The 27,921-nt window shown below is 40.5% G+C and overlaps 4 protein-coding genes and 4 long non-coding RNA genes across 12 annotated transcripts; 3 read left to right on the plus strand and 5 right to left on the minus strand.

Annotated features, from left to right (window-relative positions):
* Positions 1-580: 580 nt before the first annotated feature.
* LOC6507835 (phospholipase B1, membrane-associated) lies at positions 581-3,264 on the minus strand. Its single transcript, XM_001956409.4, has 4 exons — positions 2,958-3,264; positions 2,004-2,201; positions 1,080-1,877; positions 581-1,021 (listed from the first exon to the last, which is right to left on the minus strand). Exons 1-4 carry the CDS (start codon positions 2,961-2,963, stop codon positions 746-748), a joined length of 1,278 nt encoding a protein of 425 aa, XP_001956445.1. The 5' UTR covers positions 2,964-3,264; the 3' UTR covers positions 581-745.
* Positions 3,265-4,853: 1,589 nt separating this feature from the next.
* LOC6507219 (ADP-dependent glucokinase) lies at positions 4,854-7,310 on the plus strand. Its single transcript, XM_001956408.4, has 4 exons — positions 4,854-5,256; positions 5,327-5,491; positions 5,549-6,275; positions 6,356-7,310. Exons 1-4 carry the CDS (start codon positions 4,877-4,879, stop codon positions 6,605-6,607), a joined length of 1,524 nt encoding a protein of 507 aa, XP_001956444.2. The 5' UTR covers positions 4,854-4,876; the 3' UTR covers positions 6,608-7,310.
* Positions 6,688-9,133, plus strand: LOC6507222 (delta-1-pyrroline-5-carboxylate dehydrogenase, mitochondrial). The gene has a single exon (XM_001956407.4). It carries the CDS (start codon positions 7,335-7,337, stop codon positions 9,069-9,071), a length of 1,737 nt encoding a protein of 578 aa, XP_001956443.1. The 5' UTR covers positions 6,688-7,334; the 3' UTR covers positions 9,072-9,133.
* A 516-nt stretch (positions 9,134-9,649) lies between these two features.
* On the plus strand, positions 9,650-15,354 carry LOC6507223 (heat shock 70 kDa protein 4). Of its 2 annotated transcripts, XM_014909612.3 has the most exons (7): positions 9,650-9,794; positions 10,108-10,387; positions 11,225-12,176; positions 12,235-12,768; positions 13,356-13,451; positions 13,984-14,184; positions 14,251-15,354. In XM_014909612.3, the coding sequence occupies exons 2-7, from the start codon at positions 10,281-10,283 to the stop codon at positions 14,875-14,877; spliced, it is 2,517 nt and encodes an 838-aa protein (XP_014765098.2). In that variant the 5' UTR covers positions 9,650-9,794; positions 10,108-10,280; the 3' UTR covers positions 14,878-15,354. The 2 variants fall into 2 exon arrangements, with proteins under 2 accessions (XP_014765098.2, XP_001956442.2); XM_001956406.4 differs by lacking the exon at positions 13,356-13,451.
* Positions 15,355-15,424: 70 nt separating this feature from the next.
* On the minus strand, positions 15,425-16,253 carry LOC26513827. The gene is made up of 4 exons (XR_001408825.3): positions 15,915-16,253; positions 15,763-15,847; positions 15,625-15,710; positions 15,425-15,563 (listed from the first exon to the last, which is right to left on the minus strand). It is a non-coding gene; the product is annotated as an uncharacterized LOC26513827 (long non-coding RNA).
* A 2,846-nt stretch (positions 16,254-19,099) lies between these two features.
* LOC26515441 lies at positions 19,100-21,194 on the minus strand. 2 transcript variants are annotated; one of them, XR_001408824.3, is made up of 8 exons: positions 21,007-21,194; positions 20,878-20,906; positions 20,741-20,825; positions 19,776-20,686; positions 19,639-19,723; positions 19,459-19,574; positions 19,285-19,371; positions 19,100-19,227 (listed from the first exon to the last, which is right to left on the minus strand). It is a non-coding gene; the product is annotated as an uncharacterized LOC26515441 (long non-coding RNA). The 2 variants fall into 2 exon arrangements; XR_001408823.3 differs by having other exon boundaries at positions 19,285-19,403.
* Positions 21,195-21,536: 342 nt separating this feature from the next.
* On the minus strand, positions 21,537-22,062 carry LOC116655824. The gene is made up of 3 exons (XR_004310900.1): positions 22,034-22,062; positions 21,768-21,969; positions 21,537-21,715 (listed from the first exon to the last, which is right to left on the minus strand). It is a non-coding gene; the product is annotated as an uncharacterized LOC116655824 (long non-coding RNA).
* A 2,725-nt stretch (positions 22,063-24,787) lies between these two features.
* LOC116655782 lies at positions 24,788-27,874 on the minus strand. Of its 3 annotated transcripts, none has more exons than XR_004310840.2 (8): positions 26,695-26,882; positions 26,566-26,594; positions 26,429-26,513; positions 25,464-26,374; positions 25,327-25,411; positions 25,147-25,262; positions 24,973-25,059; positions 24,788-24,915 (listed from the first exon to the last, which is right to left on the minus strand). It is a non-coding gene; the product is annotated as an uncharacterized LOC116655782 (long non-coding RNA). The 3 variants fall into 3 exon arrangements; XR_006507150.1 differs by having other exon boundaries at positions 24,973-25,091; XR_004310839.2 differs by lacking the exons at positions 26,566-26,594; positions 26,695-26,882 and adding an exon at positions 27,860-27,874 and having other exon boundaries at positions 24,973-25,091.
* Between the last annotated feature and the right edge of the window lie 47 nt (positions 27,875-27,921).

Raw genomic sequence — 27,921 nt, forward strand, 5'->3', positions numbered from 1 at the left:
GACTGGCAATTCAATTTTATAAACAGCTAGCGTCTCAAAAAAAAACAACAAATAAATTAAACAACTATTACGATCCGGCTTTATTGATGTTCGGTGATGCGTGCGCGTCGCTGACTGGCAAAAAATTAAAATTGTAACAGGTTTAATGACGCGCCCAGTTCGGAAAGAGACATCTACGGAATGTCTGTCATGTCAGTCGTGTGTCATCGCACACGTTCCCCTTATCGCTTATCACCTGGATGATTTGCAACTTCGATCCCTAACTAGATCCATAAAAGAGGTGTAAACGAAACCCACAAAAGGACATAACGACTACACGTGATGTGGTTTTAATTCTATAAAATTTAATAATTTTCCAGTACAAAATATCTCAAAAATATGGCTCCCGTTTAATGAGTTATTAATTTTTGTAAGCTGACAAGCTGTGATGTATTAAATACTATTATTTTTTTAAAAGTGTAAAGTAATAAGGAATGAAGCCTTATTAATATTAATCAGATGTAATTGAAGTCCCATAAACATTCTCCACGTGCTCTCCTAAAAAAACAAGATAAATCCACCCATCCACCATTCACTCACGTACATCATGAATATTATTTTATTTACCATTCTGATTCTCATCACTTATTTACACTTAACGTGCTGCTAACTTAAACTATAAATATTTAGGCAAAATCGGGAAAAAAAGACTTAGGTGCGATATCACAGGGAGTTCACAGAGGATTCACAAACCCCACTCTCTCGATTAGACAACAAACTCCGGACGACTATTCTCCCGGGTAATGAGGTATGGTCTTTGCTCGCTCGGACATCGGAAAGTCTCGAAGAGCTGGGTGACGAATCCGCCCTTTTCGCCCGGCAGCTCCAGCATATTATTCCAGATCGAGTTGGCCGCCGAGGCGTGGCCCCGCTGGGATAGATGGAAGCAGTCCTCCGAAAAGAATCGTGTATCCGTTTGGCCAGAACGGGTACGGGGAAAGTCCCGGAACTGGGAGAAGGGCTGCACGTTGATTGTAAAAGTCTAAAAACAAGCAATGAAATATAGAACTAATACAAAAATATTTAAATAGTTAGCTCACCTCCGTGTTAAACTCCTCCCGATTGGCAATCTCGTAGTCCTTGGCAATCCAGCGCTTCATAATCGCCTCCAAATAATCCAGCTGAGCCTTCCCCTTCCCCACCAAACAGGGACACTCGAAGCGCAGGGTATTGTAACAAACTGGAGGAAGACCCATGAGATTGGTAAGAAACCGGAGATTGGGCGCGGGCACCACGTTCAGCATGAGGCGGGGAACATTGTCCCTGAGGTATCGGTAGGTTTTCAGCATATTCCGTTCATGCCACTCCACAGTCTTCTCCGGCTCCGGATAATAGCAAATGTCCGTGCAAAAGTCGTTATTTCCAATGAAGAGAGTAACCAGTTTCCAGTCCTGGGTCATGTTAACGTTGGGATCGCGCTGCATCCGCTTGACCAGGACCTTGGCCATGTACGGCATGTCCCGGGACATGGCTGCCAGTTCGGCGACATCGAATCGAGAGGTCCGATCCGTCGACAGGCCGTCCTTGATGGCATAGCCATACAGCTTCGGGTTGAACTCCTTGAGGATGTTGGGCAGCGTAAGGTACTTGCGCCAATTGTATTGTCCTCCAATCGACCAGACCACACCCCTGTTCTCCACAGTCACATGCAGCAGATTCGTGGCAAAGATTCCGTTGCCGGCAGTCAAAGAGTCGCCCATTGCGCCAATTACATCAATGTCTCCGGGCCGAAGACGATGGACACTAGTCGGTCGCTCCTCACTCCGTCTTCCGGGTCCGTGCTCCGCGTCGCAGAACTCCAGTAGTGCTCGAGTCCGTGGATTGGATTTTTGGGTTTTCTACGGATGAGAGAAATTTGTTCGCATCAGCATGGGCAGAATATTAATCCCCGTTTGGAAAAATTTCTTTTTTGTCGCCAATTAAAATCTCGGTCATCAAAGTCCGCCTTGATCCGCTGGGCTTACCCCTGCATTTCGAACGCGTTGCACGTTTTGTGGATCGTCGCCAGATCGTCCGGTGAAGGCCAGTCCCAGCAATCGTAGGGGACGGTACACATTCTTCAGAGCCACGTCCAGTGACGTCCGCTGTGACGTCACACCGCCTAGGAAGGAGATCAGGAAGAGCAACCCGCAAAAAATAAGACGACGATGACTCGATGACATCTGAAACGAGAAACAACCAACAATAACATAAGTGCCATGTAAACGGTAACCAGGTCGGTGGGCTCGAATTCTTCGGTCTCGACCACTCTCGGTTTCGTTGGTGACGTCCTCGACTTTGAACCAGTTCCCCCCCCAGTTTGGCCGAAAGATTACACAGAAGCACGGCGCTCAGGCCTCTTCAGTTTATTCACCTTTCGATGTTTTTGCCTTTTGTTTTGGCTTCAACGGAATAGCCGCGGCTAATTTTAACATTTTAGCATTAAATAATATTGACCACAATATGCTAATTTATCATGGCATGGTACAAAATATTTTCGATTCACAAAAGCAAAAAAGTGACTAATAGAGTCTTGGATTGGGGAGATTTGTGATGAAATCTAATTAAGATTAATGGAATTATTAAATGGACAAAATTAGCCAAGAGTGCGATAATTCGTCTACAATTATTTCCGATATGTGGTTCGCTTCTATACTTTTTTAGAATTTTTTTCAAATCCAAATTTAGTTCACTAAGTCACCGAAAATCGTTAAATTATTTAAATTATTTTGGACTGCATGCGGAAGTTTCGAGGAAGAGGGAACTGAATCAGAAACTACGGTCGTCAGGTGGAGAGCGTGCCAAATCCAGTTGTGATAAAGATTGATTTAAATTTCGATTTCGTTTAGCCAAGCGAATTTGCTTCCTTCCCGCGCCACGCGAAACAAAAGACTTAGGAAACGAACGCGAAGAAATAGAACAACGCGAAGACATCATACCTTCATATTCGTGTTTGTATTTATGTCGGAACGCTTTATCCAACAACCACGAATTAAAACCGATAATTATCACCAGTCGAAGCTTAAAATAAACCTTTTAAATCACTATATCGATCAAGACTCTTTGTCGTGTAAATCTTGCAAATTTTTTTTTTTAAATATATTTTGCACTAAAACTGCACAATTACACGAGGGCAAAGGTAGGAGCGGGAAAAATGGAAAACCTATGAATTATTCCAGACCAGGCCAGAGAGGCGATGAGCGTCCGGCTCCGACAATGGCTTAGAACCAACTGCTCGGTAGAATTTCTGATTATGCTGATTTTATATGGCCGGGGACCGCAAGTCCCAGCGGCCAGCGGACTACGCATAGAATAAAATGGAATACTACTAAAAACAAAACAACAATAATCGCATACGAGACTCGCGAAACAGAACAAAAGTAAAATAAACCAGCAACAAAATATATTGGCTGTCAGTAAAAAAAAATGAAACGAGAAAAAAAAAACCTCAAACGGGCGGCTCAGACGGTTAAAACCGCGACAGTGACTGCGAAGCGTTTAATGTGCGATTCGATGTTCACTTTCGTTCAGCTGATAAAAATAGTGTCCAGACGGAGTCTCCGAGTGGCGGTGTCAGTGATGCCAGCCAGCTTTACAGAAACATTAATAAATCAATCAATAAAATTCAGAGGCATGACTAAGAATAATTTCAAACACGCGCGGAATGAAAACTTTCAAAAAGATTTTATTTCGATTTTTGTAGATTTCCTTTTAATAAGCTCTAAAATAAAATATACGTTACACTAATTACATATTTATTTTTACTTACTAAAATAATTATTATAATTTTGAAATATAATATTGAAGTAACTTTAAGTCTGGCTTAAAAGCCGCCAATTTAACAACTCCAGACTCGGGCAATACACTTGTCATGCGTGCTGGAGCCTCTCCAGAAATAGCCATCCCCCATCTTCCGATCGGGCAAGTCATCGTGTCTTGCGGACTGGGATAAAATCGGACACTCGCAACTGTTATTAATAGAAGCGCAGAGACTTTGGTCCAGACCCCCCTAATAACTGCTTATGGGAGGAACGCTAATTGGCCATGTGTATGGGGATTTTTGTTCTTTATAACCGAGAATGCTATAAATGAGTAGAAAAAATTAATTTGCATTTAAGCGGCAGATCAGATTACAATACACTCTTCGCTGCAGGGCAGAAATAAAAAATAAAAAATAAACACTTCCTCTACAAGGAACACAATCAGTACTACGCCTGCTGCAATTGATTAACCTTGTGTCGATATAAAATAATAACGGCAAAAAGCAATTAAAACGAAACAACGAATCTGAAGAAGAAGTAGCAGCGACTTGTTATAAATCAACGAGGCCCGAACGACAAGAAGGAACCGTCGAAATATTGAACAATAAAATATAAAAAAAACCGTCGAGCAACATCAAGTTAGCATCTTTGCTGATTTATGACGTACGCAGACAGCCCAAAGATTGTTTCATCTGCGAGAATGGTATACTAGATGTCACTTTGGAGGATGAGGTGATATGGACCCGATTCAAGTGTCGTCCGGCGTTTGAGTTTCAAATCATTTTATGGTCTATTTTAAATCGATTTTAAGTAAATTTTGAACTTAATTTTTTACTCCAGTTATGCTTTAAATTTATTTTTAAAAAATACTATTTCAGTTGTCTTGTTTTTATAAAATATTATACTCAAAAACTAAACTTATTTTTGTTTAAGCCGCGCTTACGTTTCGTTAAGCTTTTAAGCCTGGGCGCCACCTAGCGTTGATGTTTTAGCATTTTAGATAAATTTATCGATTTCATGTTTTCCAACACTAATGTTATCAAAACCCAAGTGTTGGAAAGGTATGTACATTTGTTACATTTTTTACAACAAAACTAATGATAACAGAGCGGAGCAAAATGACCGCCCTACGCTACATGGGATGGCTCACCGGCTGCTCCGTGCTGACCGCCTTTGTGTCCATTATCTGGCAGGCGTTTCTCTCGCTTCAGTCTCTCAACCGGACCACGGTTCTATTATCCGGCCTTTTGGCCATCGAAAGTGGCCTTAAACGAACCGCCCAGGAGCCGGCACCCCGAGTGGCTATCGGGTATGGAGCCTGTACGGATCTGCAGATAAATGCTACCGAGTTTCTGGATCGCTTTTACGGGCGGCGGATTCCAATCGCCACCTCTGCCGGATCGCGGGCGATTCTCCACAACGAGGATGAGCTGCTGCAGTCCTTTGCCTACTATTTCCAGAATGGAGCTGCCGCGGAGTGAGTTTTCTTAAATTCCTATTGCTTTTTTTCTTCTTATCCTTAATGCTAACTATATTATTCCGTGCAGGCGCGTCATGGCCAATGGTACTCTATTCAAGCAGCTCCTGGGTTACGCCAAGGTGATGGACAAGGAGAGGATCCAGTGGTACATGGGCGGCAATGCCCCTCTGATGGCGGTGCGCTTTTTTATGGAAGGTGCTGACGTTCTATTGGGCGCCCACATGTCCAGAAAGTAAGGCCTCATTGAAGAGATCCGTGTATTCGAACCTAATTCTTCAATCCTCACTAGACTGCGACCACTTCTGCCCAAGGAGATACGATTGGCTGGCGATGAGATCCCCGACGATGATATACATATCATATTGGAATACCAGGCTGGTGACACTTGGGGTTCCTACGTGGCGCCCCGAGCTAATCGCTATATTCTTCATAATGACCGGAACAATCCACACCTTCGAGCTGTGGAGCAATTGACACTGGCGCTTAAGGAATATCATCCGCAACTATTGGTGGTCAGCGGGCTGCAGATGATGGACATGTTTAGCTTTAATCCTGGCGAACGGGAAGAGCGATTGCTTCAAGTGCAGCGCCAATTAACTAGTCAGCCGAATGACACCCTGAATCACTTTGAAATGGCCTCCTACGTGGAGCTACGTTTGCTGCAACAGCTGCGCCAGTTCGTCCTGCCATACGTCGACTCCTTGGGCATGAACGAGCAGGAGCTGGCCAATTTGCAGCAGGTGCTTTCCCACGGTCTGACGACGCTGGCCACTGACTGGAATCCACGCATCGCCCACACCCTCGACCTGATGCGGCAGGTCTTTATTAGCTTGTTGGAGGATCATAAAGAGACAAGTGCCGGCGATCCAGATCGTCGACGCATCTCTCGGATTCACGTACACACGTTGGCCTACCAGGCCATCCTTACCACAGCCGGCTCCAAATGGAAAAACACTCGTGCGGCGGCAGCCAAGGCGGCACTCACAGCCCATCGTTACGTCTGCAAGTCGCAGTTTGTAAGTCTGGTTATCATTCTGAGAAAGACTGGGGGATGTGTGCCTTTCAGATTTAATCCTTCTTCCTATTCCCATTGCAGATTAATCCGGAAGCTGTGCAGCAGGTTTTGGACGACAGCTTTGCTACTTCGGCCCAAGCAGATGCTCCACGCATGCGGATTGGTGCCGCTAGTCCGGTGCCGTGCTGGAGCGAGTACATCGAATTCGGAAAACAACGACAACGCCTGGAGGTTGAGATCTGTGTGGCACCGGTGCTGGTGTGCCGTGAGGCCAGAAAAACAGCCGGAGCTGGTGACAACATATCCGCCTCGGGACTGGCGGCACAGTTGTAGGAACAGAAATGGGGAACCGAAAGACTGCTTAGTATAACTAGATACCTGCAATCCAAGACTCGAATAGACGGCCAGGCTAGTTTAGCACCCTAGTGACCTTAGAAACGCGTTACCTTCACACGAATCCGATGCTCAAGAAAGGTAGCAAGATGAGAACAACGACCCCCTATAATCACATATCCAGATAAGATATTTCCAAGAACAAAACTCTATATATGTATACTCCATGTGTTCGAAATTATTCCTAAAGCAAGTGCATTGATGTTCGGAAACGAATGACACCTAGTCCTAAGTTTTGTTAGTCACAAATTCCACGCCTTGACTGTTTTATGCCATTCCTACTTACAATTTACAATTTGTTTTGCGCACTTGGTTTTAAACTCGAAATTGCGACAACGATTCAGACGTGCGTTTCCAGTTCTTAAGACAGTAAGGTTTAAATATTAATTTTCTTAAAATTAACTGAAAGAGTTGATGATAGAATTACTCACAATCTTATCATTCCTTTTTGTACTTAACAAAAATATTTAAAAAGAAATCATAGTAGAGTTTAGCCAGAACACTAATAGCCTTTTCCGGAACTGTCTTAAAACTTCGAAACGCACTGTTTAAATACATTTATACGTCTATTTTTATACTATTAAGTATATATACGCATATAACACTGGCAGATGTAGAATAAATTCCTGTTAAAAGCTTCAAATTTCGATCGTGCCCATTCAACGCAATGCTTAAGCTGGGCTCCGTGGCCACACCCTTACGCTGTGCTCCTCTGTGGCGACGGTTGGGTACGGCCGCCAGCATCACCGGCGAAGCAAAGCGGGTTGAACGGGAGAAGATAGTACGGAACTCCAACAGACTCCAGGATGAGGTGGATCGCAGCGTGCCGTGTCTGGAAGAGCCAGCCAATGAACGGAACGAAAAGTTGTTGCTCAGCCACGCCATTCACGAAGTGCAGCGTCGTCCCATCGAGATACCCAGCATAGTTGGTGACGAACCGATCTTCACCATGGATAACCAGCGACTGTCCTGCCCTCACCACCTGCAGACGGTCCTGGCACAAGTGTATTTCGCCAATCGCACCCAAATCGAGTCGGCCATCAAGTCGGCTCTCGTGGCACAGGGCACCTGGAGCCTCGTACCCTCCACCGAGCGCCTGGATATCTGGCGCAAGGCTGTCGCGATCATTGAGGCGGACGAGCTGCGGATACGCGCATACCTGATGATGACCCTCAGCAAGACATCCGAAGACGCAACCAACGACATCCAGCGGTTGCTCAGCTCGCTGCGAGCCAACGCCGACTACCTGGAGCACCTCGCTGAGCTGCGCTTTGAGATCCAGGGGGATCTGAATGTGTTTCCCAGCTTCCACCTTCGACCAATGGACGGCTTTGTCGCCGCCCTGGCTCCATTCGAGTCGATAGCCCTGTCGGCCGGTTTGGCCTTTTGTCCGGCTCTCATGGGCAACACGGTGCTGTGGAATCCCTCTCTTGAGGTGGCGCCCGTCAGCTATCTCATCTACCAGGCGTTCCAGCAGGCGGGCCTACCGCCCGGCGTTGTTAACTTCATTCCATCCAATAGACGTCTATTCCTCAACACCATCACCAATGCCGTCCACTTTGCTGGCTTGAACTTCCATGCCAGTGCCGAGGAGTACAAGTACGTGCACAAGCTGGTGGGGGATAAAATGGATCGGTATATCTGCTTCCCGCGGATAGTGGCGGAGTGTCCAGGACAGAACTTTCATTTCGTGCATTCCAGCGCCAACGTCGACTCTGTTTGTGAAGCCACCGTTCAGGCGGCATTCGGATATGCCGGCCAGTACTCTAATTCGTTGTCCCGCATGTACGTGCCATCCTCCATGTGGTTCCAGCTCCGGGACAAACTGGTGGAAGCCACAAAGAAGTTGCATATTGGAGATCCCGTTGAGCCGGAAACGGATATGGGCGCTTTGATTAACATCAACGCGTACCAACAGATGCAGAAGCTCTTGCATCGCACCGAAAACCTGGAGCATCTGTGTGGGGGGGTGTGCGACGACAGCATTGGGATGTTTGTCCAGCCAACGATAGTCCAGGTGACGGATCCGCTTGATCCTCTGCTTTGCGAGCCGTTCGCCGGCCCCTTCCTGCCCGTCTTTGTCTACGCGGACGACGCATTCAGTGAGGCCCTCAAGCTCGCCGCCAACCAGTCTCGCTATGCGCTTTCCGGCTCCGTGTTCGCTTGCCGCGACGAGGTCATCCTGCACTGCCTCAACCAGCTGCGTATGTCGGCCAGTAATCTTTACGTGAACGAGCGCTGCACCGGCAGCAACCTGGGACTGACACCGTTCGGTGGCAATCGCCTGTCCGGGACCAACGACAAGTCCGGCTCGGCGTACTTCCTCATGCGCTGGTGTTCGCCGCTGCTGATTGAGGAGACGGTGGACGGCCCTGTTCAGGCCCAGGGCTCAAGGCTTGTTTGAATCCTTGAACCCGGAGGTGGGTATAATGTGTAAGTGTAAATAAAGACATATATTTAAGTGTGTGCGACAGTGTCTTTTATTTTTTGTGTTTTTTTTTTAAGGATACCATGGACAACGCTTTATTAGAATCCTTTTTACATTCATGAATTAAAATATTTTTACGAAATACAATAATTATTTCATCGAAAATACAACAACTAGCAATTAATCTATAGACAATTATGTTTTTAAAACATAATTTTAGTAAATCTACCTAAGGGTTTTCGAGAAATCTTCAGCACTACTTCAAAAAACATAGTTTTGAGAAAAAATTCAAAACTTTAGAGTTGTGCAGTTGCCATTTTAGGCTATTTAACAATCTCTTTATCAAATGAAATGTCTGTCAATAGGACTACTAGGATAACAATAATAAAAACACAATACAATAATACAATATAAAACTACTAGGATAAATTAATTTTTAAAAAATTATATTTTTTGAACCGGTCAGCCATGAACGAACCGTTACGTCAAACATCCATGTAAAATGAATGTAAAAATGGTCGTCACGAGTGATAATACACTCACGAGTATTTCGATATAAATAGAGGTATCCCATCTCTATGTACACTGTTGTTATCGATAAGCCAAAGCTGTAGAAAAAACGTGCGGTGTCGAATGAAATTTTGCTAGGATTTTTTAAGTGAGCAAAAGGTTCACCCATTATCAATTGTCAACGAAAACGTGCGTACCCACTTAATCTGCCGCCCGGCTATCGAGTTAAGATAAAACTAGCGTGAAATCAGTCAATTGTGGCCGTTCGGTGTTTGCCGTTTTGGTGGTGCGAGCGAGAAGGAGCGAACGAAGGCCGGACGCTAGAAATTTCCATTCCCAGGCAACAAAAAAAAAAAAACGAATCCATAATTGATGTGAAAGAAACAGAAACTAAATCGAATGTTCTGGAGTTAATTGTCAAACAAAAAAGGGGTCGAGACGCTAGTGGATGTTGTATATTTTATCTAATTCTCGTTTCTGTGTGTGTGTATATATTTTGCAGTCATCACTATTCTCTTGGTACAAAGAAAAACGCCAGCCAGCGATCGCCAACACACACAGTTCCGCCCCCTCGGCCCAAAAAAATCAATCCAAAACAACGAATCAAGGAGCGGTTAATCAAATCGGAAAGCATTGGGCTTCAGCTACAAGGGAAATACTAAGGAGAAACAGAAAATGTCCGTGATTGGCATCGATTTTGGCAACGAAGGCTGCTATGTGGCGGCAGCCAGGTCCGGCGGCATTGAGACGCTGGCCAATGACTACAGTCTTCGGGCCACGCCGTAAGTATTCCTTTCGGCCCAGATTATGGCCATAGCCTGGTTTTATTTGATAAGCCATTCGGTCGTCTGCATAATCGTTCGACGTTTTGCTGACCATTTGAGGTTATGTTGAATTTGTAAGTCATGCCTCGCGATAGGTGTGTGTGCCTGTATGTGTGTGTGTGTGTGTGTGTGTAAGAGAGCGCGCCTAGAAAATTCCATGGTTGTTATGGGTAACGCTCCAAAAACATGCCATATATACACACTGATATGTACATGAGCGTTCTGATTGCCAAAGGCCTAAATCCGGTCGGGTGCACTTCCATAAAAAGTGTGTGTTGCAAATTGCAATTTTAATGAGCAATCTCATTGATGCCTCATCGTCACTCGCCGCTCTCCCTCTCTCTAATTTATTGCCTCAGCCTGCTGTCTGTCCAAAATCATGGCTATATTGTATCTGCGTGGGCCTATAGACTCTTCAGTACTTTGGTCCGAATTTACTTTTTTGGCCCACTCACCCACACAGGCGGGCAGGAACGCAGAAAGGCAGAAAAAAAAAATGAGACGATGCATGCGTCATGCGGTCAAGCAGGCAGCATCAAAGGTGTGCGAGAGAGCGGGAGAGCGGCAGCAGCTGTTCGGCGGAGAAGAAAAAAAAAAAAACGTGTGCTGTCAAAAATAAATTCAAAGCCGGCAAACACACACACACACACTCGAAGAAGACAGTGGAGACTGCCTACAGTAAACCTTTCACTCTACATTTATAAAATATAATTAATATCTTAGGCTTCACTGCACTTGACTCACTTTTTAACCTTATAAGATCTTGTAATAATCTCTCCAATCTCTCTCCTGCAGCTCCTTTGTGGCCTTCGATGGCAAGAAGCGCATCATTGGCGTGGCCGCCAAGAACCAACAGGTCACCAACATGAAAAACACAGTCGGCGGTTTCAAGCGCCTGCTCGGACGCAAATTTAATGATCCGCACGTCCAACACGAACTCACGAGCATTCCAGCCCGCGTGGAGGCGCGCAGCGACGGCAGCATCGGCATCAAGGTCAACTATCTGGGTGAGGACCAGCATTTCGGGCCGGAGCAACTGACCGCCATGCTGTTCACCAAGCTGAAGGAGACATCGGCCGCCGCCATGCAGACTCAGGTTAATGACTGTGTCATCGCCTGTCCGGTCTTCTTCACCAATGCGGAGCGACGAGCTCTTTTGGATGCTGCCCAAATTGCCGGCCTGAATGTCCTGCGACTGATGAACGAGACGACAGCGACAGCGTTGGCTTATGGTTTCTACAAGAACGACCTGTTCGAGGACAAGCCGCGGAACGTGGTCTTCGTCGATTTTGGGCACTCGGCACTGCAGGTCAGTGCCTGCTCCTTCACCAAAGGCAAACTGAAAATGCTGGCCAGCACCTGGGATCAGATCGGTGGTCGTGACTTCGATCTGGCCCTGGCCGAGTACTTCACCAAGGAGTTCCAGGAGCGCTACAAGATCAATGCCAAGACCAATGCCCGCGCCAATCTGCGCCTCCTCACCGAAATTGAGAAACTGAAGAAGCAGATGTCCGCCAATAGCACCAAACTGCCACTAAACATTGAATGCTTCTTGGACGATGTCGACGTCTCATCGGCCATGCAGCGCTCCCAGATGGAGGAGCTGTGCGCCCCCGTCCTACAGCGTGTCGAGCAGACGTTCAAGCGACTCCTGGCCGAGTCCAAGCTGCAGCTGGACGATATCCATTCGGTGGAGATTGTGGGCGGCAGCTCGCGCATTCCATCAGTCAAGCAGCTCATCGAGCAGGTAACTAATAATCGCAGAGTACCTGTTCTCTTCATTAACTCTCTTTTTTGTCCAATAGGTATTCAATAAGCCGGCCAGCACCACTCTGAACCAAGACGAGGCTGTATCCCGTGGCGCTGCCCTCCAGTGCGCCATCATGTCGCCGGCTGTCCGTGTACGCGAGTTCGGCGTTACCGATATCCAAAATTATGCCGTGAAGGTGATGTGGGATGGCGAGGGTTCGGCCGCACCCGGAGAGATCGAGATCTTCCCCCAGTTCCATGCCTCGCCGTTCAGCCGGCTGCTGACCATCAACCGCAAGGGGCCGTTCAACGTTTCGATTGTTTATGGACAGCAGGTGCCGTATCCCGATCAGACGATTGGCGTGTGGAAGATCAAGGACGTGAAGCCGACGGAACGCGGCGAGGGACAGGACGTGAAGCTGAAGGTGCGCATCAACAACAACGGCATCGTGCTGATCTCCTCGGCCACTCTGGTGGAGAAGAAGGAGGCGGATGAGGCTGCTGCCGAGCAGGCGGCTGGTGAGGAGAAGCCGACCGAGCCGGCTGGAGGCGCCAACAATGGCGGAGAGCCCACGGATGGCCAGCAAGAGGTGAGTTTTCCACTTTCCAGTTGCCATCACCCACTCACTGAATCATCTTAGGAGTTTTCTTTTCTAGTTTTTTATTTTAAATTTTTTTTATTTGGAATATGCATAATTGTTGTACTAACTTGTTGGCTACTATTTGGTTGTAGTTCCTCTAGAGGCTAGGAAAGAAATAACTAATTGGGGTTAAGCTTTCATTTCGTTTTGTCCGTAACACCTCTCGATTTTGTCCGTCTTTAAGAATTATTATTAGATTAGTCTGTTATGATTTTTTATTTGTACAGTGTAGCTATTATTATTTAAATATTAAATATTTTTTTCCCATCCAAGCCTCATCTTAAATGGTTCTTCAATAATGGGCTATGGAAGAATCCGACAAGGTCTCTTGATCCATAACCGATTATTGAGGAACTTGGCCCACATCATAGCCCCAACTTATATAGAATAATTATAGAATATAGAAAATAGATCACATGAGAATGTGTAGTTGATATAAACCATTCATATATTACAATATATATACCACTCCAATATTTGTTTTGTTTGTTTGTTTTGGATATTATGGCGAACGCGCGCGTTTTGCTCTCTCGTAGGCATATTGTGAGAATGAGGATGATAATAATACATCAACAGCCTCATCGCCTGGCGGACAAGGGTGGGCACAACGGGTCAAGGGCTGGTTTGGTTCGGTACGTTTTCCTCAAATTTTAATTCAATTTTTTCAAAAACCAAAAAAAAATAATAATACACCAAATAATGTAATTTATTGTTCCTATATTTGTGTGTTAAGAAATTGGAATTTATTTTTTTTCTATAAAATAACTAAAATTAAATCAAAATTTAAGTACAAATTGTGCTTTTCTTATAATAAAAGTTCACCAAAAATGAAACGAATGAAGAAGACCGCTCATAAGCCGCCTACCCTATGTGCTCCCATGACTAAAAAAAAAAGCTAAACACAATTGCCAATTTCTTTTTTGATTTTTCAAAATATACCGGAGAAGCGTGCGCTTAAAATTTCAATTAAAGTTCTCTTCAAATCCCCCTCGAAATCCCTTCCAGAATTTTTTTTTTATTCATATTGTAGGCTGTCGCTTGGAGCTGTGTTTCCTCTTCGCTTTATTGATGATCCTTCCGCTCCAATTTCCTATCTTTTTATCCGAATACTTAGTTTGAATTTACATTTAATTTATAATTATATATTTTGTTTTTAATGTTTAGGGAGCTGACAAGAAGAAGAAGACCGCCAAGGCCACCGAACTGCCCCTGGAAGTGGCCACTCACGGCTTCAGCCCCGTCGACCTGGGCAACTACACCCAGCAGGAGGCTAAAATGATCGGCAACGATCAGAAGGAGACCGAACGCATCGACGCCAAAAATGCCTTGGAGGAGTTTGTCTACGACATGCGCAATAAATTGCAGGTAAGGATTGAAGAATCTAAAGAACTATACCAGAATTGTTAACTATTTCCTCCATCTGATTTGTAGGGTGGTCCCTTGGAGCGCTTTGTGGTGGAGGGTGATCGTGAGGCAATTGTCGCCCAGCTGAATGATCTCGAAAACTGGCTTTACGAGGACGGTGAGGACTGCGAGCGTGAGACTTATACCAGCCGCCTGCAGGCGTTACACCAAAAGACGGACCCCATCAAGGTGCGAGCCAACGACTTTGAACTTTGCCCGGCCGTGTTCGATGAGCTCAAGGGCAGCATTTCGAATGCCCGTGTAGCTGTGGCCGAGTTCCGCAAGGGCGTGCCCAAGTACGATCACCTCACGGAGACGGAGTTTATCAATATCTCGGAGACGGCGGATAAGGCCCAGAAGTGGCTGGACGCTAACCTGGCCAAGTTCACTCAGTCGCCGCGCACCGCTGACAGTCCGGTCCAGGTGTCGGCAGTACGTCAGGAGGTGCAGGCTCTGAACGCCTGCGTCAGCTCGGTGATCAACCGGGCGAAACCGAAGCCGGCACCGGCCAAAACGGCGACGCCGCCCAAGGATGGGGAGGCGAATGCAGAACAGAACGGCGGTGAGCCGACTGCCAACGCTGGCGACAAAATGGACGTGGACAACAATGCCCAGAACGCCGCCAATAGCGATCCGTCGATGGACGTGGAATGAGCTGGTTGAGCAGCTGGCTTCACGGCACTCAATGGTATTGGCTAACGATAATGATAATGATAAACGTAATGATAATAATAACGATAACTTTAACGGTAAACATATATGAAAGAACATTTGTATATGCACTTGCTTCAGGACTAGCAGAAAATAAATGAGAAAAATCCAACAAAATCAACAGCAAACAAAACGAAATGAATAATTCTGAATAACAGTCAACATATAATAAGAGTATAAGAGTAATTTAATTTTATGCAGCTGCTGAATCACCGATTTGGATGGATGCTGCCTGAAATTTACCTGTACTAGAGAAACAAAAAAAAAACGGAGAATGTTAGATGTGGCTGCTGCAGACATAAACCTAAACCAATTTCTAATCGACCATTTTTCATATATTTGAATAACAAAACAAATAAGAAGACCCTAAATGAATGGAATTCAAATAATCAAATAAAAACATTGATAATTCCAATTAAATATTTGTCTATTTATTATTTTATTTATATTAGTGGTTGGGCTACCCGTAGATTGCTTCTCTGTTTGCCTTTGAGGTTCGGTGCTAAATTATAATCACTTTTTATTTATAAAACAAAATCTTTAATACCATTTATATAATTTTCATGCAAAACATATTTCAAAAATACATTATACAAATATACAGATCAATTTAAATTTCTGGTTAAAACCTGAAAATAATAAAAATAAATTTTTTAATTATTAATTTTTTTAAATTATGTTGGCACTTACATTAAATTTAAAAAAAATACTCGGCTGCATCTACTGGATATGTCTTTTAAAAGCACAAATTTTTATGACGCTCATTATATGAATAACTAAGGTAATGAAACAAATTAATATCGTAGAGTGGATTTCCGAGGTACTTACATAATGGAAATACGAGAATGCAATACAGTAATGGCCAAAAGTAACTGAAAACTTTTCCCACCACGATGAAGAAAGTAATTTCAAGCTGCAATTGAAAAAAAAAGCTATTGAAAAAAAATCGTGGAAAATAAATATAAATGGCATGAGCTCACCAATATTCCAAAGAATAAAAAAAATCCAGCGATAACATACAAAATTGATACAGCCATTATAAAACAGTCTCCTGATGTATGGTGAAAATGAGTCCCAAATGTTATTATGTCAAAGAAAAGGAAAATACATCCCATTATAATGCAATATATTGAATAAAATATCCCGCACGCTTTGTTTGGTACGATTGGGAAACATTCTAGCTCTGATCCCTCATGCCTATGCACATTTTTGCACATATTTAGTTGATTTTCTATTTTATTTTACTAAAAAAAGTATCATTCCGATTAAGAATTTAGAAATATATATAGATAGATATTCACATGGTAACTGTGATCTGGAATGAATTTCTTTATATTGAGCCAAACTCTTGCTGACCCACAGAAATACAATTCGTGCACGTTTTTTCATAAACAAAAGACTGAGGAAACGAACTTGGTTAAAATTCAATTTTTTTTTTTAATATAATGTTTTTGGGTCATATACAAAAGACTTAGACAACGAACTTGGTATCGATTACAGTATTTTTCATAAAAAGCTTTTTCTACTTATTCTACACTCAGCATAACAAAATTTTATTAAAATAATTAAAAACAAATGCAGCTAAAAATTTTCTGGAAATCAGGATTCGGCGGTCGCGCAAAAACGAAAGACTTCGCCCGCGAACTTGACAGTTTTTCCAGCTAAGAACGCAAGCAGCGCGGCCAGATTTGGTTGCGATTCTTCTCTTATACCCCTCTAGAAGGTATAATCATTTCTGCCTCTGACACGTATGAATGTATTAGCCAAGAAAACATTTTTTTATCAGTCAAATTTGAATATTGTGAGAGGGTTTTCGATATTTTTTTATGTGGCCCAAATCTAAACTTTTGGTTTACTTTTTAGTGCATATCTTAACTATTTGCTAACCGATCGAAAAACGGAATACCATTTATGAATCAGAGTTCTATTCGCCTTTGCGAATCTGCGTCTCTGCGTCAAAGGATCGGAATAATCAGCCGAAAAAAATTTCACCCAATTTTTGGCCAAAATCATGATGGTACCTTAAAAAATTTCAAAAAGTGGGTCAAAATTTTTGTGACCCAGGTTTTGATTGAAAATGGTGCTACTCGGAGTTCTATGATCGGGAATGTATAACTTTTCTGGATCTGACAAGTATTACCCAAGTTATAAACATTTTTCATCCAGAAAACATAAAAATGGGATCAACATTTTAGCCGTTATTTTATTTGGCCAAGATCTAAACTTTTGATTCACTTTTTAGTGCATATCTTAACTATTTAGAAACCGATCGAAAAGCGGAATACCATTTATGAATTAGAGTTCTATCCATTCGTAATCAGAATACCATTTTGTAATCAGGACTCCGATATCCTTCGAACTGCATCACAAGATTTTAATAAGGAAAATAGGGAAAACAAATTCGACCCGATTTTCGCGATTTTGGCAAGGGGTACTGCTCACATCTCGGCTATTTCTGAACCGATTTGGAAAAGGAATAGCATCTTGTAATCAGGACACCGATATCCTTCGAAATGCATCCCAAGATTTTGAAAACAGGGGAAAAAAAATTCGACCCGATTTTCGCGATTTTGGCAATTTGGTACATCAGGATTTTTTGCAAAAATCGGCGAAAATTTTATTGCTCGATTTTAAAAAACTTTTGATGCAGATCAAAGGATAATGATGTCCTGATCACGAAATGACATCCCATTCCAGAATCCGTTAGGAAATAGCCGAGATATGAGCTTGGAAAATCGCGCCTTGGCGGCCAAAACGCGGCGCAAATTTCTCGAAATTCGTATGGCAGAAAATCTGAAGTACCAGGCGAACAGAAACCAGCAGAAGGTGGACGAAATCAAGCAGTTCAAGCAGTGCAGTGACGTCAGAGCTATAATTATTTTCTGTTCATAAGGGGGGAGCAGGACAAACAGATCTTAATATATGTAACGGCCAAGCCTTACCTCCCTTTCCACCTAATGTAATGGGGGCTCCAACTGAAGGTTCATGGGGGGGAATGGGACAATGCACTAAGAAGGAGACAGGTAAACAAATGAGGCTCTCTTGGGGATGGCAGTACTGAGTGGCTTGGAGCCACGGTTGTCACGATTTCTCGGCACGCGGCAACAGCCCCCATACAAAACAATGCAATTTCGCTCACGAAGGCCCCAAATCGTGACACGCGCAGAAAAACAACGTGTGCCATTTTAATTTTGCCATCATTAAGTAAAAATTACCGTTCTAGACTGGAAATTTGAATGCCGGGATTGGCGCACTGTCGGCCATCATGGATTTCAGTACCGTTGCTTTGAATATTTCGCCAAAATACTTCTGTTAACCCTACACTTGGCTTTTACATTTTTTAATCTTTATTTTAAGCTATTTAAATGCAACTAGAAGAAAAAAGACTCCATCAATGAAACAGAACGAGTTAAAAATGCTGAAATTATAAAAAGGAAGCAGTAGTGTGCTTTTTTATTGCCGTAATAATAAGGCTTTGCTGGCGAAAATTGTCTTAGAATGTTAAACCCATGGGGCCAGTCAAGGGATAATCGAGACATTTTTCTGGCGAAGTGAGGGTGAGGGGGTGGTGGAAATCCACCTTCTGCTGATTTCTGTTCGCCTGGTACTTCAGATTTTCTGCCATACGATCCTCCCTTTCCCACACATGGCGAAATGAGAAAAATTTGCTGATAACTGCTTGAACTGCTTGATTTCGTCCACCTTCTGCTGGTTTCTGTTCGCCTGGTACTTCAGATTTTCTGCCATACGAATTTCGAGAAATTTGCGCCGCGTTTTGGCCGCCAAGGCGCGATTTTCCAAGCTCATATCTCGGCTATTTCCTAACGGATTCTGGAAAGGGATGTCATTTCGTGATCAGGACATCATTATCCTTCGATCTGCATCAAAAGTTTTTTAAAATCGAGCAATAAAATTTTCTCCGAATTTTGCAAAAAATCCTGATGTACCCCTTGCCAAAATCGCGAAAATCGGGTCGAATTTTTTTTCCCCTGTTTTCAAAATCTTGGGATGCATTTCGAAGGATATCGGTGTCCTGATTACAAGATGCTATTCCTTTTCCAAATCGGTTTAGAAATAGCCGAGATGTGAGCAGTACCCCTTGCCAAAATCGCAAAAATAGAGTCAAAATTTTATTTGCCCGATTTTCAAAAAAAAGTTTTTTGACTTATGTAATCAAGCCATTTATTGTGCAGTTATTAGATCATTGAGCAGATGAGATAGCGATCCGTTTAATCCCGATCCGGACGAGAACTACTCCATTATTCCGGACAACTCCATTTAAGTTAGCTTCTCCTGGCCGATAATCCATTCAGTTATTTGTAATTTTTTATATTTAGAACAATTACTTACAATAAAAAGTTCAAGAACTCGAAGTGGACTGTCCAAATAGATCATCTTAAACGCAATGCCATCCTCTTAAGGTTAAATGCGATACCACTAATATTATGTTGGGAAACATAAAAAAAAAGCTAAAAAACATTTTCTGAACTTAAAAATCAAGCCCTGCTGGTTAGTATTAATTACCGTGCATTTTTTAACAGCTTATAAAGGCTGAAAATGGAAATATTTCATATCTTACTGTTCGGGAAATAACTTATCCCTTAACGGACAAAGTCTGCATGCGCTAATAATATGGACAACTGGAAGCATCAATTCATAAAAAATAAATAACTTATTAAATAATAGAATAAACTATTAACTTACTTAATGGAAAAATAAGCCAAACATAATATATTGGCCAAATGTAGCTCAATGCCTTTCCCACTGCGAAAAGCAACTTATTTTTTTTCTAAATAGGCCGAGGTTTGGAACTATATTAACTAGATTATTTACTTACTTACCTTGATTCCAAGTAATAATAATATTCCCGCCACTATATATGAGATCGCCAGTATAATGGCAATGCAATTTGCTATAAGCAAGATTTGTTCCTCGTCTTCTTGAAAACTAAGTGTTCTCATCACACAAATTAGCACAAAAACAGATCCAACAACAATACAATAAATGGCATACGAGATACCGCATATTCTTTCCGGAATACTAGGTAACGATCCTTCTTGACACATTTTTCTAGTGTACGTGTGTATGGGTTTCAGTTTTAACTGAGAGTTATATAAATCGAAGGGCATGAATCCTTTTTCTCAGATAACTAGGATGAAAAATCGTTCGATTCAAAACTTGAAGTAATTCGAAACTAGTTGTAATTAAAAATAATGGTCCTCATCTCCCTCACTTGATCTGCTGCTAAATCTGAAGCTTTAATACACTTCTTAGAAAATATTTTAACTCAGAACATACTTTATCTTCGATCTGTAAAAGATCTCAAAAATTAAACAAAAAACATGGGGCTAAACTTTTTTACGATACGAAAGAAAGACATTATTATACCCAGAACTTTGAAACCTGAAAATAAATTTAAATAAACTTCTACCCTTTAAGTAATACTCATTTTATCCAATACAATACAAAAATGATTTCACTGTTTTATTTTATTCATATAGATCATGGAGGAGATCCATTTGATTCTGATCCGGGGGATGGCCACTGCCAAGAGGACTCTGAATTTCTTCCAAACATTCTAAAATTAGAATATGCCGATTACCAGGGAATTTGGAAAAACTTATATGAAGCTGAAAATTTAGCAAAATATTGTCAAAAAATATAAAATCAATGTCCTGATAATTGTCCTCATATTATGGAAATAGTTCATCTCTTAACGAACACAGTCTGCATACGCTTATAATATGGACAACTGAAAGAAAAATTAAATAAATTACCAAATAATACTCTAAAATATTATACTTACTTAATGGAAAGGTAAACTCTACAAAGACTATGGGCCAAAAGTAGCTAAAAACCTTTCCTATTTTGAATAACGTTTTTTTTTCTTTCTACAGAGTCCGATGTTTAATAATTTATTGATTAAATTATTCACTTACTTACCAAGATTCCAAATAGTAAAAGATATCCCGCTAATATGTATAAGAGCGATACGATAAACATAAGGACGCAGGATTCAAACGAAATTAATTGTTCGTCTCCGTCATAAACGAACAACAGCACACAACTTACCGTGGCAGTAGCTCCTATCACAATACAATAAATGGCATAACAAATACCGCACTTTCGTGCCGGAAAACTAGGACACGATCCATCCTGGCACATTTTTCAAGAGTACGACGTATCGATGTGTTTTAAAATTTAGCTGTGAGGCAAAACCGAATGGCCAATGAATCATTTTTCCCAGTTAACTGAGATGAACAATTCACGTTTTCGTTTTTTAACGAAAAAGGCAAAATAAATTTTCAAAAAACATTTTACGAAATATTTTTATATTCAAAAGATCTGAAAAATGAAACTCTACTCTTTGAGAATAGCGAAAATTGGGTAAAATTTACATAAACTAGAAGTTCAAAAATGATGGGTCCAAATAAATAGGTAAAAAATTTCAAAATTATAGTACTCGAATATAAAACATCCTAAAAGTGTAGTACTGATCTGATTGGAATTAAAAGAATTAATTTTACGATAAAGTTTAAAGAGCCTCGAAAATTGAACATAAATTCAAATAAAATAGCACCCCTTAAGTAATACTCATTATAACCATTTTATTGCATTTATTTATCTGATGCTTAGTCTGAGATATTTAATAAAGTTTATTGGCAAAAGATTATATATCGATCCGTTTGGTTATTTCCGACAGCTTAATGACTACCTTACTCCATTCCAACTAGCTTCTCCTGGTTAGTTGTTACCTTTCTGCCAAGTAACAATACCTCTTCTGAAATTAGAAGAATTCTTCGGATTGTAAATTATTTGTATATCAGAGATACGATAAAAAATAGATACTTCTAATATAACTAAGATCACCATAAAGGGCATTGTCGTCCTCCTCAACTTAAATTTAATTTAAAAATATCCCTTAAATTTTGAATAAAAATCTGGAAATTATATTTTTTGTTTTAATGTCCTGATATTAAGGAAATAATTCATTTCTCAACGGACACAGTCTGCATACACTTATAATATGGATAACTGAAAGTAGCGACTCACAAAAATAAGTTAATAATCGCTAAATACTCTAAAAGTTTAAACTTACCTAAGGGAAAGATACGAAAAACATTGGCATAACACATACAAAGAAAAACATACAAAAGACTTAGACAACGAACTTGGTATCGATTACAGTATTTTTCATAAAAAGCTTTTTCTACTTATTCTACACTCAGCATAACAAAATTTTATTAAAATAATTAAAAACAAATGCAGCTAAAAATTTTCTGGAAATCAGGATTCGGCGGTCGCGCAAAAACGAAAGACTTCGCCCGCGAACTTGACAGTTTTTCCAGCTAAGAACGCAAGCAGCGCGGCCAGATTTGGTTGCGATTCTTCTCTTATACCCCTCTAGAAGGTATAATCATTTCTGCCTCTGACACGTATGAATGTATTAGCCAAGAAAACATTTTTTTATCAGTCAAATTTGAATATTGTGAGAGGGTTTTCGATATTTTTTTATGTGGCCCAAATCTAAACTTTTGGTTTACTTTTTAGTGCATATCTTAACTATTTGCTAACCGATCGAAAAACGGAATACCATTTATGAATCAGAGTTCTATTCGCCTTTGCGAATCTGCGTCTCTGCGTCAAAGGATCGGAATAATCAGCCGAAAAAAATTTCACCCAATTTTTGGCCAAAATCATGATGGTACCTTAAAAAATTTCAAAAAGTGGGTCAAAATTTTTGTGACCCAGGTTTTGATTGAAAATGGTGCTACTCGGAGTTCTATGATCGGGAATGTATAACTTTTCTGGATCTGACAAGTATTACCCAAGTTATAAACATTTTTCATCCAGAAAACATAAAAATGGGATCAACATTTTAGCCGTTATTTTATTTGGCCAAGATCTAAACTTTTGATTCACTTTTTAGTGCATATCTTAACTATTTAGAAACCGATCGAAAAGCGGAATACCATTTATGAATTAGAGTTCTATCCATTCGTAATCAGAATACCATTTTGTAATCAGGACTCCGATATCCTTCGAACTGCATCACAAGATTTTAATAAGGAAAATAGGGAAAACAAATTCGACCCGATTTTCGCGATTTTGGCAAGGGGTACTGCTCACATCTCGGCTATTTCTGAACCGATTTGGAAAAGGAATAGCATCTTGTAATCAGGACACCGATATCCTTCGAAATGCATCCCAAGATTTTGAAAACAGGGGAAAAAAAATTCGACCCGATTTTCGCGATTTTGGCAATTTGGTACATCAGGATTTTTTGCAAAAATCGGCGAAAATTTTATTGCTCGATTTTAAAAAACTTTTGATGCAGATCAAAGGATAATGATGTCCTGATCACGAAATGACATCCCATTCCAGAATCCGTTAGGAAATAGCCGAGATATGAGCTTGGAAAATCGCGCCTTGGCGGCCAAAACGCGGCGCAAATTTCTCGAAATTCGTATGGCAGAAAATCTGAAGTACCAGGCGAACAGAAACCAGCAGAAGGTGGACGAAATCAAGCAGTTCAAGCAGTGCAGTGACGTCAGAGCTATAATTATTTTCTGTTCATAAGGGGGGAGCAGGACAAACAGATCTTAATATATGTAACGGCCAAGCCTTACCTCCCTTTCCACCTAATGTAATGGGGGCTCCAACTGAAGGTTCATGGGGGGGAATGGGACAATGCACTAAGAAGGAGACAGGTAAACAAATGAGGCTCTCTTGGGGATGGCAGTACTGAGTGGCTTGGAGCCACGGTTGTCACGATTTCTCGGCACGCGGCAACAGCCCCCATACAAAACAATGCAATTTCGCTCACGAAGGCCCCAAATCGTGACACGCGCAGAAAAACAACGTGTGCCATTTTAATTTTGCCATCATTAAGTAAAAATTACCGTTCTAGACTGGAAATTTGAATGCCGGGATTGGCGCACTGTCGGCCATCATGGATTTCAGTACCGTTGCTTTGAATATTTCGCCAAAATACTTCTGTTAACCCTACACTTGGCTTTTACATTTTTTAATCTTTATTTTAAGCTATTTAAATGCAACTAGAAGAAAAAAGACTCCATCAATGAAACAGAACGAGTTAAAAATGCTGAAATTATAAAAAGGAAGCAGTAGTGTGCTTTTTTATTGCCGTAATAATAAGGCTTTGCTGGCGAAAATTGTCTTAGAATGTTAAACCCATGGGGCCAGTCAAGGGATAATCGAGACATTTTTCTGGCGAAGTGAGGGTGAGGGGGTGGTGGAAATCCACCTTCTGCTGATTTCTGTTCGCCTGGTACTTCAGATTTTCTGCCATACGATCCTCCCTTTCCCACACATGGCGAAATGAGAAAAATTTGCTGATAACTGCTTGAACTGCTTGATTTCGTCCACCTTCTGCTGGTTTCTGTTCGCCTGGTACTTCAGATTTTCTGCCATACGAATTTCGAGAAATTTGCGCCGCGTTTTGGCCGCCAAGGCGCGATTTTCCAAGCTCATATCTCGGCTATTTCCTAACGGATTCTGGAAAGGGATGTCATTTCGTGATCAGGACATCATTATCCTTCGATCTGCATCAAAAGTTTTTTAAAATCGAGCAATAAAATTTTCTCCGAATTTTGCAAAAAATCCTGATGTACCCCTTGCCAAAATCGCGAAAATCGGGTCGAATTTTTTTTCCCCTGTTTTCAAAATCTTGGGATGCATTTCGAAGGATATCGGTGTCCTGATTACAAGATGCTATTCCTTTTCCAAATCGGTTTAGAAATAGCCGAGATGTGAGCAGTACCCCTTGCCAAAATCGCAAAAATAGAGTCAAAATTTTATTTGCCCGATTTTCAAAAAAAAGTTTTTTGACTTATGTAATCAAGCCATTTATTGTGCAGTTATTAGATCATTGAGCAGATGAGATAGCGATCCGTTTAATCCCGATCCGGACGAGAACTACTCCATTATTCCGGACAACTCCATTTAAGTTAGCTTCTCCTGGCCGATAATCCATTCAGTTATTTGTAATTTTTTATATTTAGAACAATTACTTACAATAAAAAGTTCAAGAACTCGAAGTGGACTGTCCAAATAGATCATCTTAAACGCAATGCCATCCTCTTAAGGTTAAATGCGATACCACTAATATTATGTTGGGAAACATAAAAAAAAAGCTAAAAAACATTTTCTGAACTTAAAAATCAAGCCCTGCTGGTTAGTATTAATTACCGTGCATTTTTTAACAGCTTATAAAGGCTGAAAATGGAAATATTTCATATCTTACTGTTCGGGAAATAACTTATCCCTTAACGGACAAAGTCTGCATGCGCTAATAATATGGACAACTGGAAGCATCAATTCATAAAAAATAAATAACTTATTAAATAATAGAATAAACTATTAACTTACTTAATGGAAAAATAAGCCAAACATAATATATTGGCCAAATGTAGCTCAATGCCTTTCCCACTGCGAAAAGCAACTTATTTTTTTTCTAAATAGGCCGAGGTTTGGAACTATATTAACTAGATTATTTACTTACTTACCTTGATTCCAAGTAATAATAATATTCCCGCCACTATATATGAGATCGCCAGTATAATGGCAATGCAATTTGCTATAAGCAAGATTTGTTCCTCGTCTTCTTGAAAACTAAGTGTTCTCATCACACAAATTAGCACAAAAACAGATCCAACAACAATACAATAAATGGCATACGAGATACCGCATATTCTTTCCGGAATACTAGGTAACGATCCTTCTTGACACATTTTTCTAGTGTACGTGTGTATGGGTTTCAGTTTTAACTGAGAGTTATATAAATCGAAGGGCATGAATCCTTTTTCTCAGATAACTAGGATGAAAAATCGTTCGATTCAAAACTTGAAGTAATTCGAAACTAGTTGTAATTAAAAATAATGGTCCTCATCTCCCTCACTTGATCTGCTGCTAAATCTGAAGCTTTAATACACTTCTTAGAAAATATTTTAACTCAGAACATACTTTATCTTCGATCTGTAAAAGATCTCAAAAATTAAACAAAAAACATGGGGCTAAACTTTTTTACGATACGAAAGAAAGACATTATTATACCCAGAACTTTGAAACCTGAAAATAAATTTAAATAAACTTCTACCCTTTAAGTAATACTCATTTTATCCAATACAATACAAAAATGATTTCACTGTTTTATTTTATTCATATAGATCATGGAGGAGATCCATTTGATTCTGATCCGGGGGATGGCCACTGCCAAGAGGACTCTGAATTTCTTCCAAACATTCTAAAATTAGAATATGCCGATTACCAGGGAATTTGGAAAAACTTATATGAAGCTGAAAATTTAGCAAAATATTGTCAAAAAATATAAAATCAATGTCCTGATAATTGTCCTCATATTATGGAAATAGTTCATCTCTTAACGAACACAGTCTGCATACGCTTATAATATGGACAACTGAAAGAAAAATTAAATAAATTACCAAATAATACTCTAAAATATTATACTTACTTAATGGAAAGGTAAACTCTACAAAGACTATGGGCCAAAAGTAGCTAAAAACCTTTCCTATTTTGAATAACGTTTTTTTTTCTTTCTACAGAGTCCGATGTTTAATAATTTATTGATTAAATTATTCACTTACTTACCAAGATTCCAAATAGTAAAAGATATCCCGCTAATATGTATAAGAGCGATACGATAAACATAAGGACGCAGGATTCAAACGAAATTAATTGTTCGTCTCCGTCATAAACGAACAACAGCACACAACTTACCGTGGCAGTAGCTCCTATCACAATACAATAAATGGCATAACAAATACCGCACTTTCGTGCCGGAAAACTAGGACACGATCCATCCTGGCACATTTTTCAAGAGTACGACGTATCGATGTGTTTTAAAATTTAGCTGTGAGGCAAAACCGAATGGCCAATGAATCATTTTTCCCAGTTAACTGAGATGAACAATTCACGTTTTCGTTTTTTAACGAAAAAGGCAAAATAAATTTTCAAAAAACATTTTACGAAATATTTTTATATTCAAAAGATCTGAAAAATGAAACTCTACTCTTTGAGAATAGCGAAAATTGGGTAAAATTTACATAAACTAGAAGTTCAAAAATGATGGGTCCAAATAAATAGGTAAAAAATTTCAAAATTATAGTACTCGAATATAAAACATCCTAAAAGTGTAGTACTGATCTGATTGGAATTAAAAGAATTAATTTTACGATAAAGTTTAAAGAGCCTCGAAAATTGAACATAAATTCAAATAAAATAGCACCCCTTAAGTAATACTCATTATAACCATTTTATTGCATTTATTTATCTGATGCTTAGTCTGAGATATTTAATAAAGTTTATTGGCAAAAGATTATATATCGATCCGTTTGGTTATTTCCGACAGCTTAATGACTACCTTACTCCATTCCAACTAGCTTCTCCTGGTTAGTTGTTACCTTTCTGCCAAGTAACAATACCTCTTCTGAAATTAGAAGAATTCTTCGGATTGTAAATTATTTGTATATCAGAGATACGATAAAAAATAGATACTTCTAATATAACTAAGATCACCATAAAGGGCATTGTCGTCCTCCTCAACTTAAATTTAATTTAAAAATATCCCTTAAATTTTGAATAAAAATCTGGAAATTATATTTTTTGTTTTAATGTCCTGATATTAAGGAAATAATTCATTTCTCAACGGACACAGTCTGCATACACTTATAATATGGATAACTGAAAGTAGCGACTCACAAAAATAAGTTAATAATCGCTAAATACTCTAAAAGTTTAAACTTACCTAAGGGAAAGATACGAAAAACATTGGCAATTGGCCAAATGTAGCTCAATATCTTTCCTGCCATGAATAACGGTCTTTGTTCTTTCTAAATAGTCCGAGGGTTTAAGAATTTATCGATTCCACGATCTACGTACTTACCAAGATTCCAAAAAGTAAAAAAATACCCGCCAATATGTATGAGAACGCAAAGACTAGTTGAA

The sequence above is a fragment of the Drosophila ananassae genome, chromosome 2R (assembly GCF_017639315.1).
Source record: "Drosophila ananassae strain 14024-0371.13 chromosome 2R, ASM1763931v2, whole genome shotgun sequence".
Classification (NCBI taxonomy): domain Eukaryota; kingdom Metazoa; phylum Arthropoda; class Insecta; order Diptera; family Drosophilidae; genus Drosophila; species Drosophila ananassae.

What these genes read in the sequence shown, in the direction of transcription:
- LOC6507835 (XM_001956409.4), bottom strand. An exon ending in AACGCGTTCGAAATGCAGGG is followed by an intron (nt 1,878 to 2,003) that starts GTAAGCCCAGCG and finishes TCTCATCCGTAG; the next exon opens with AAAACCCAAAAATCCAATCC. An exon ending in GGGAGGAGTTTAACACGGAG is followed by an intron (nt 1,022 to 1,079) that starts GTGAGCTAACTA and finishes GCTTGTTTTTAG; the next exon opens with ACTTTTACAATCAACGTGCA.
- LOC6507219 (XM_001956408.4), top strand. Translation starts at nt 4,877, where the DNA reads ATGATAACAGAGCGGAGCAAAATGACCGCCCTACGCTACATGGGATGG. An exon ending in CAGAATGGAGCTGCCGCGGA is followed by an intron (nt 5,257 to 5,326) that starts GTGAGTTTTCTT and finishes TATTCCGTGCAG; the next exon opens with GCGCGTCATGGCCAATGGTA. An exon ending in GGCGCCCACATGTCCAGAAA is followed by an intron (nt 5,492 to 5,548) that starts GTAAGGCCTCAT and finishes AATCCTCACTAG; the next exon opens with ACTGCGACCACTTCTGCCCA.
- LOC6507222 (XM_001956407.4), top strand. Translation starts at nt 7,335, where the DNA reads ATGCTTAAGCTGGGCTCCGTGGCCACACCCTTACGCTGTGCTCCTCTG.
- LOC6507223 (XM_014909612.3), top strand. Translation starts at nt 10,281, where the DNA reads ATGTCCGTGATTGGCATCGATTTTGGCAACGAAGGCTGCTATGTGGCG. An exon ending in TCAAGCAGCTCATCGAGCAG is followed by an intron (nt 12,177 to 12,234) that starts GTAACTAATAAT and finishes TTTGTCCAATAG; the next exon opens with GTATTCAATAAGCCGGCCAG. An exon ending in ACATGCGCAATAAATTGCAG is followed by an intron (nt 14,185 to 14,250) that starts GTAAGGATTGAA and finishes TCTGATTTGTAG; the next exon opens with GGTGGTCCCTTGGAGCGCTT.